At 58.6% G+C, this 8979-nt stretch overlaps 1 protein-coding gene across 1 annotated transcript; it reads left to right on the top strand.

The window, feature by feature from the left end:
* Positions 1-3735: 3735 nt before the first annotated feature.
* Positions 3736-8583, top strand: IL11RA (interleukin 11 receptor, alpha). Its single transcript, XM_010143481.1, has 12 exons — positions 3736-3835; positions 4189-4249; positions 4368-4534; positions 4721-4835; positions 5718-5750; positions 6145-6308; positions 6448-6611; positions 6726-6867; positions 7339-7434; positions 7637-7736; positions 8378-8481; positions 8567-8583. Exons 1-12 carry the CDS (start codon positions 3736-3738, stop codon positions 8581-8583), a joined length of 1263 nt encoding a protein of 420 aa, XP_010141783.1.
* Positions 8584-8979: the final 396 nt, after the last annotated feature.

Below are 8979 nucleotides of genomic sequence, written 5' to 3'. Positions count from 1 at the left end.
CTGCTGCTTCAAAATGCTGGTGCCCTTGGCCACAGCCCATGGGCTGGGTTTCCCACAACAGGCACTGGCAGAGAGGAGGGTCTGGGATGCAGGGCCAGGGATGCTCCCCCAGCTCTGGGGCAGGAGTACAATGTGATACTGTCTCTAGGGTGCTGGAGCCAGCTGGCATCAGGCATCACCCACAACAGAATGGCTTTTTGCAGGTGGGTGACTCCAGCAGGGCCCACCCTGCAGCAGGCAGAGCTGCCAAGGCTCTTGGGTTGTTTTGTTTGCTACATCTCTGTTGCAGCGTTGCTGCCCCAGACCACCCTGGGGAGAAGTTAGGAGGCACTCCAGCTTTTGGTACTCGGTGGGGAGCATCCTGTGTCTCCCTGCTGCCATCTGTAGCCCTGCGTCACAGCGTCATCTGCTTGTGTCCACTAACACCCCCCACCGACACCCCAGCTCTGTGTGCGGCTTGTTCTCTTTGAAGAGCTACTTCAAATGAAGCAGAGCAAAAAATACCCGAACAACTAAAACCCACTGTTTTTCAAAGTGCCGAGCACAATGGAAAGTTGGCCTCCCCCAGGAATCCGCGCTGGGCTTTGCCAGGGCTTGGTCGGGCATGGCACGGAGCAGCTGTGCCAGGGGGACTGTCACACCCCACGTGGCCATCTGTGCTGGTGCATATGGCTGTTGTTTTGGAGGATGTTCTGCCCTGCAGCACTTCAGTTTGGGGGCAGGAAGAGGCCCACAGCAGATTTCTCCCCGTAGCTCCCTGATGAGCTCAAACAACCCCCAGTGGGACATCAGGGTTGGTGTGGGATAGAGTGGCACCTTGCATTTCTGGCTCACATCCACAGGTGCCACACACAGCCTGCGGTCACCCTGGCCGTGTTGGTGACGAGCATTCTGAGCTGAGGGACCAGAGTCTGGCACCGCTGCCTTCCCTGACAGGGCCAAGCCACAGCCCCAGGCTGGGTCCTCTGCCCTGGCCATGGCCACAGGAGGTCACACAGCCCCAGGCTGGCGGCAGACGCCTCTTGAGCTGGGATTAGCATGTAGGGACGATGAAAAGCTCCGATTGTTCACTCCATCATGGCACAGTTCCAGGACCACTGTGCTGGGACTCTGTGTCCCTGGGATGTGCCACTGCCGGTGTAAGCATAGAGGGATGCTTTCTCTGCCTGTGCGCCCGTCCGTCGGGGTGCAGAGCTGCTCAGGAAGGTGGCTTGGCAACGAAACACGCGTGTGCGTTCATTTGCACACCTGTTTTCCCCTTGGCGAGGGAGTTTGGTTGCAGAAAGTAAGGGGATCCTTTCTGGGCAGGCTGTTCCGCAGCTCTGCCTGATCCGGAGCACCTGGCCGACTGCCAGGGCTCTGGGTCTTCCCCCACGCCGGGGCTCCTTCCCCTTTTGTTTGTGGCCCTTGGGGCAGGCAAGGAAGGGCTTGCCCTGTTTCTTCTCTGTGTGCTGGTGCTTGGTCATGTTTTGGCAGGGCTCAGGTGGGTCATTTACTCAGCCAGTGTGTGCATCAGCGGAGGGGGTCTCAGTGCTGCCCTCCCCCATGCTGTGCTGGAAGGGGTGGGCTGCTGCTCAAAAGAGCTCTTCTGAGGCAGGGGAGCTCATAGGGTGCTGGGGTGAGGATGGGGAGCACTGGGGGGGTCCTGAGGCAGAGGGTGCTGAAGGGTGGGAGGATGTGGAGTGGCCCTCAGGGTGAGCACTGCAGAACTGGGGGTTGGGATGCATCTGGGGATGGGGTCTGCAGAGGTGCCTTCTGCCACCACTTAGGGGTCTGGGGTGCCTCTGGGTCAGTGGGCAATACCACCCACAGCCAGGATGGCCAGGCAGGGCTTGCCCTGTGCCCCGGGGATATTAGCAGCAGCTGGCTGCAGATCATGCCAAGCTCCCAGTTCTTCCCTCATCCTTGCAGGGAAGGATGCCTTTCAGCATCGAGGCTGCTGGGCTGTTTTTCCAGACTGGCTTTGAACCAGTCAGCAGCCTTGAGACCTAGCAAACTTGTGTCAGCAGTGAGCCAGTGCCCAGAGCACACCCCCCTGCCTCAGAGCAGCACGGTGCGCAATGGGTGCAGCAGGTCTGTCTTCACCCTCTGTGGCATTCACACAAAACCCCAGGGTGGTCAGGGGAAGTAATGATTTTATTTTAAAACTATTTCTCTCTCTCCACACTAACACACTCTCCTTTCTTCCTGACCTCCTCAGCACTATCCCCGTAACTCTGGACCATGTGATGTTTGGAGTTATTTTTGGTGTATTTTAAGTCTTTTTTTTTTTTCCATCACCAAAATATTTTACTTTCAGGCCAAATGTTCCCAGTCAGTTACCAGCATAGTTTTGGCAGAGACCTTTTTACTGGTGTTTCTTGGGAACGTTTATATGGATGGTTTGGTAGGAAAAGCTTATGACAGTCTCCTGAAATTAGTTATATTTGGTGCTTGTGTTTGAGGCTGCCTGGCATATTCAGGACACGGTTCATGTGGGTGCTCCTCCTTCACTCGCTGGTTTGCAGCACATGGCCTTTCCTTTTCCACTTGGTTTGGTCTGTGGCCGTGGGCATCTACCTGCATGAGAGGAGCACACAGCTCCTCCTTCATTTTGCTCCTCCAGCCTTTGCAGGGCTGGAGCATCCGTCCGTGGAGCCCCCTTGGCAGTGAAATATGGGCGACTTGGGCGGATAAGGATTTACACCCAACGAGCTGCATCTTGTGGCTGGCAGGAGCTCACTGTCTCCTGTGCCCTTGGCCCCTGCCTGTCTGCAACCAGGAGCAGAGCTTGACGATATGGGTGTAAATAAACAGGCCTGCCTGTTTGTGAAAGGTGGACAGCGGGGTCTTCCAGGGAGAAATGATTCTCCTGTCTGTGCCTGCCATGAGCAGGCAGGTCTGGCTGAAAGGGACAGTGTGACGCTGTTGATACAGATAGCGTGATGCTGGCTGACACAGACAGGGTGATGCTGTCAGGGATGGGCAAAGTGATGTTGGCTGGTGTCTGCAGGACAATGCAGGCTGGAATGGATGCCTTAGAGCTGGTCTGCGATGGACAGGGTGATGCTGGCTGGGTAGAACAGGGTGATGCTGGCCAGGTTTGCCAGGGTTATGCTGTCTGATATGCACAGAACAATGTGGGATGGGATGGACACCTCGGGGCGATGCTGGCTGGGATGAACAGGGGATGCTGGCTGCCACAGACAGGCTGTTGCTGGCTGTGCTATGCTGGGGAGATCCCGATCTCCCCACCCTGTGGGGAGGGTTGACACTTGGAGATTTAGGTGCACATCTCTTGGCTCAGCATTCCCTTCATTTCTCAGCCCAGACCCACTGGTGATCTCTGAGTGTGAGGAAGAAATGTCGGGGCCCTTCTCCCTGGGTCCAGAGACCCCAAATGGCCTGGAATGGCACAGACCTGCACAGGCCAGCCTTGCAGTGGGTGCAGGGACAGACAGTGATGCAGGACCTTCAGCCAGCACTACTCTCGGTATGTTCTGAACTCTCACAGACCTGTTCTCCCTGGCTCTGTGAGCCTGTTAAAATCTAACTGCTGTCTCCTGCCATGTAAATGTGATAGACCCTCCCAAGCTGACCCAGCTGGGATCCTGGCCGTACAGTCTCAGTGCTGTCCCCGGCACAGAGGTGGTGAGATGAGTGAGAGGTGAGGGGTCCACAGTCCTGCAGGGATGCTCTGGGCTGTCAGTCCTGCAGGGGATAACATCCTCTCCTTCCCTGCTCTGCCTTCTCCAGATGCGCAGTCCCATCCCAGGCCTGGGCAGGGTGATGGTGTTCCTTGCGGCAGCCCTGACATCAGCCTCCCTCGCCGTCCCCAAGGGCTGGGAAGAGGAAGGTGAGCCCCCCACAAGCCACCCCCACTCTCAGCCCTCTATTCTCACCCCCCACCCCTCCAAGTTCCTCAGGCAGGCACAGACCTTCCGGAGTCAGAGCACACATGAAACAGAACCCCAGCAATGGGTGTCCTCTGGCCAGCTCCCTTCTGCAGCTGCCCATTGCCCAGCCCCAACTGGGAGCAGTCCTTCCCAGTCTCCCACGGTGGTACCTGCACGAAGCAAGACCCTACATACAGCCAGTGCCCATCTTCCCAGGAGGGTACAGCTCCAGGCTGCCCACCTCAACCCCCAGCCCTGGCATGGAGTGGCATGGGGTGCTAATGCCCATCTGGGTATGTGTGTGTCCCTCCAGGTGTGCAGTACGGACAGGTGGGGACAGACGTGACCCTGTTGTGCACTGGTGCCCACACCGGGTAGGTTTTTCATGTGTACACCAGGGGTTTTATCTGGTGGGATTATTTACGGGATGGGCCTGGGGTGACCCTGCTCTCCACATCCTCTAACACCACCTGCCTGGTCTCTCCTCCCCAGCTCGCCAGTGCAATGGAGACGAGTGGGCGCCGAGGCCCTGCCGGAGGGCTCTGCTACCCGGCAGGGAGCCCTGGTGCTGCATCATGCCAGCTTGGCCACTGCAGGAACCTACAGCTGCCACGGCGAGGACGGTGGCCTCCTGCATGCTGTGTCCCTGCGGCTGGGGCGTGAGTAGTGTGTCCACAGGTTGGGGTATGGGGGGTGTGTGGCCTCACCAAAATGGGCCAGTGGTGCTACACCCTCAGAAGGGACTCACCAAGAGGGGACTTTGTGGTGACACAGGAGCCCCTGTGTGCTAGCTCAAGCAGCACAAGGGGACCTGTTGCTGACTCTGTCTTTCTCCCGGACCCCAGACCTGCCTGGAGTCCCCTTTGTATCTTGCAGAGCGTCTGACTACGAGAATTTCTCCTGCTCCTGGACCTCCAGCGTGGAGACCTTCCTCCCCACCAGATATATCACCACCTACAGGTGATATATCCCTACAGGGCCCGGGCTAAGGGGGTTTACAGGGCGAGCAGGGAGTCACAGCCAAGGATAACCACCAAATCCTGCTGGCCATCCAACCCATGCCCTTGGTTCACCTCCTGCCTCAAGGACCATGCTGCCCCCTGGTCATCTTTTGGGGAGAGCAGAGCACCAGGCATTTGCTCACTCCAAGGGGGAGCCCCCAGGTGCATGGGGGGCTGTCACAGGCAGAGTTCCTCCCTTTTGACAACTTGGCCAGCACCGGAGGGGCTATAAAAGAGAAGCAGGTCATCTGCAAGCCGCCAAGTGCTTCAGCATGCTTCGGGATGAAAGGAGCCCTGACAGCATTGCTGCTTCTAATTATCCCAGCAGGCCAAATTAGTGGGCTGCTTTGAAGTCAGCCAGAGCTCGTAAAGCACAGCCCTGCTGAAAGATGCAGGAGCAGGAGGCTGGGGGCTTGTTGGGGAAGGGGGCCACGTGGAGCATCAGGGGCTTGGTGGGGAGGAGACAGCGGGAAGCAGGGGTCTTTGGGGGCCAAGGTGTGAGGAAGAAGCCAGCTACCAGGAGGCTGCTTTTATCAGTGTCCCCTTTGGTGCTGCTGCATGATGAAATGCTGGCCAGGGGAGGGAGGTCCTTCAGTGAAGACCCTTCTGGGCATCCCACTGTCTCATTCTCCTGGGAGCTCCAGCCCTGCTGCCAAGCTGCTTGCTAGCAGAGCTGGGCACAGTTGTAGCTCTGTCCCCATGCCATGTCACCTGTGTGCATCAGTATGTGGACCTACTTTGCAATGCACAGAGCCCTCTCCCTCTTCTGGGTCACGGTGGGGTTGACCTCATGCTGTCCCCTCATCCTTACTGTCTGCTTTTCTCTCTCTTTCCATGGCAGGAAGAAATCACTGACGGGCGAAGAGAAGCGGAGGTAGGACTGACTTCCACCCCCATCCCTCTCCCTGGGGACTGGCAGCTGTCCCAAAGGCTCTGCCACTGTCCTCAGCAGCATCCTCAAAGCAAAGGCTGAGGGTCTCCATGGAGGAACCAGCTACCTGAGCCTGGGGGACTGTGAGAAGGTTTTTCTCCAGGGAGGGACCGTCCCAGGAAAGACTGTGGGGCTGAGATGGAGGTCCCTTTGGTCATGCTCAGAGGGACATGCTGGGCGTCGCAGGGGTGAGGGCAGCTGAGGTTAAACAGGGGATGTCTCCTTTGCCAGCCTCTTGGTATGGGGATCTCCTCATGTGGCACCTCCTCAGCAGCACGGGGAAACTGTGCATGGTGGGCAGGGTGGACGTATTACCACCCTGCCTCCCCATCTGCAGGAACAAGAGTGGGCATATGGGGCCGTGTCTGCAGGATCCATCCCGCCCTGACACCTGCACTGTCCATGGGTCAGAGTTCTGGAGCTCCTACCGCCTGAACGTCACTGAGGTGAACCCCCTGGGCTCCAGCTTCCGTCTCCTTGATGTCACCATGCAGGCCATCAGTGAGTCCCCATCCATCTGTCTGTCATCTCAGTGTGTGTCCTTCTCCTGGGGCATCCAGTCCTGGGCAGCAGCAGGGAGACCAGCACCCCTCTACATGGCAGCCTGGTGCGACATGTGCTCCCTGTCCTCTCCCAACAGTTAAGCCGGACCCTCCGGAGGGCTTGGTGGTGGAGCCCATCCCCCTGGCTCCACGGCGGCTCCATGTGAGCTGGAAGTACCCCTCCTCCTGGCCTAAGGAACCGCACTTCCAGCTCAGGTTTCGGCTCCAGTACCGGCCCGTCATCCACCGCTCCTGGTCTGTGGTAAGCAGTGGGCGAGGAAAGACAAAGCCGGCATGGGAGCAGCTGGACACAGGGCCAGGAGGGACAGCGAGAGGTGCCCATGCCTGCCCAACATCTCCCCTCTGCCCAGTGCAGGTGGAGACAGTGAACCTGTCCGAGGTGATCACGGATGCCTTTGCCGGGCTGGAGCATGTGGTCCAAGTCAGCGCCAAGGATTTCCTGGATGCGGGGAACTGGAGCGAGTGGAGTGCTGAGGCCCGGGCGACACCGGTCAGAGGTGTGAGAACAGGGTGCAGCCCTCAGCAGCCTTGCGGGGTTGTGCCGTCTCTCCTGAAAGCCTCTCCAGCACCATGGGATGCTCCTCTTCAGCCCCTTCCCCAGGGCACTCAGTCCTCCAGATACCACCCAGAACAAGTCCCAGCTTCTGAGGTCTTTTAAAGTCAACACAAAAAGCTGGTCCCTTGTGCCATCCAAAAACTGGCCTTATTGTGGGAGAAGGAGCTGCAAGAGGACGAAGCATGTCCCAGCTCCTCAGCAGGCTGCAGCCATGCTGATGGTAATTGGGGATTGCCTCTCACAGCCTTGGGACATAGCAGGACTCCCAGAGCACCATTAGCACCCCAGGGCCACTCTTGGGTTTGTGGGACTCCTGGGGCTCAAGAGCACCCTTCTTTGCTTCTCTCTGGGGGTCCCCGGGATGCTGCCCAAACTTTTAGGTGAGTGTTTCCCATCCCCTCTGTCCTTCCAGACTTGGCCACTACAGCGAGTGAAGAAACCACTACAGACGCCAGCCTGGAGAGCCTGGCCGAGGAGCCCTCCCAGGCTCCCAACCCAGAGCCCATCAGTGAGTAGAGCTGCTAGTGATGGGCAGGAGTGGGGACTGCCCTCAGGCAGCTGCCTGCCTGGGAACACGTGTGGCTGAGGGAGGGTCTCGTGCCCCATGCTGATGTGTGACTGGGATGCTGGGTGTCGAAGAGCTTGCAATAGAGGACCCTGGATGCCAGGGTCTGTAGCATCCCTCATCTGTGACAGTCTCTCTGTCTCAGACCACAGTGACCCCCTGGAGAAGATGGCCGTCCTCGTGTCCCTCGGGGTCTTTGCTTTCTTTGTCCTGGCTGCTGTTGTTGTCATCATCATCCTCATCTGGTAAGCTGGGTTTTGAGAGGGAGGTGCCTGTGATTTTTGTCCCCATTCCACTCTGGCTCCCTTGCCTCCTTGTCACATCAATGCTTATTCCCAGCACACCCCACTCCCTGGTTGAAGCCTGCCTGGGGTCTTTCTTACGAGCCCAGATACATGGGACCTTTCTCTGTATCCTGCAAAGATGCTGCTGGTACTAACATCATGCTAAATGCTCTTGCCTTGATGGGGACTTTCATGCTCCAGAGTCAATATAGAGACCCCTCCACATGCTTGTGTCCCTGGGCACTGTCCTGGGTCCTCTCTTATCTTGCCATGGCTGGGCTCTCCATGCCATACAGTGGCTCTGCTCTCAGTCCTGTCCCTGTGCCAGCCCTGCTCTACCTCGTGACTGGCTCCCTCTGTCGCTCTGGAGCTGATCTGGTGGAGTGGCTGGGCTCAGCTGGGCACAGCTGGATGGGGACGGAGGGTGCTGCTCTACCTCGTGACTGGCTCCTTCTGCAGCTCTGAAGCTGATCTGGTGGAGTGGCTGGGCTCAGCTGGGCACAGCTGGATGGGGATGGAGGGTGAGATCACTGGGGATGCGGGCAGTCCCAGTGTCCAGGGGGGCTGGTTGGGTTCCTCAACAACCGCTGCTCTGTCTCCAGGCTCCGGGTGAGGAAACACGGCAAGGACAAGACCAAACCCCACAACTTCTTGGTTGCTGCCACCCACTTGAAGGCACTGCCGAGTGAGTCGGGGTGCAGGGGAGGTAATGGGGGAAATGCAGGGGAGAGAGTGCAGAGGTGGGGAGTAGGTCAGGGCCTCTCCTGACTCCCTGCCCTCTCTCTTGGCAGAGGCCCAGATCCTGTAGTGAGCCCTGGCCAATCCCTGCTCCCTGCACCCGCTCGCCCACACGTGGGACTTGATGCCGCTGCTGGCCCCAAGGACCCCACAACTCTCGGGTCCCTACGACCGTGGACATTGCTGGAGCCCCCAACACCCTGGGGGTGCAGGATGGACCTTAAGGAGAGAGGCTGTGCTCCCAGGAGCTTTGGACTGCCCGTGCCCACCAGGAGATGGCTGGAGGCACCTTGGACTTGGGGCGATGGGCCAGCCCCACCGCTGCCCGCTGCTGAACACAATGGGGATGAGACGCTGAGCCAGTCCCACTTCACTGCCTAGTGTTGAGGGGGACCATGAGTGCAGGCTTCCGGGGGTGCTGGGCATCAGTGAGCATGTGCTGAGTCCTGCCCAACGCACCCCCCCA

The sequence above is a fragment of the Buceros rhinoceros genome, unplaced genomic scaffold (genome assembly GCF_000710305.1).
Source record: "Buceros rhinoceros silvestris isolate BGI_N320 unplaced genomic scaffold, ASM71030v1 scaffold37169, whole genome shotgun sequence".
Taxonomy (NCBI): Eukaryota; Metazoa; Chordata; class Aves; order Bucerotiformes; family Bucerotidae; genus Buceros; species Buceros rhinoceros.
This window is presented reverse-complemented; position numbering and strand designations above follow the sequence as displayed.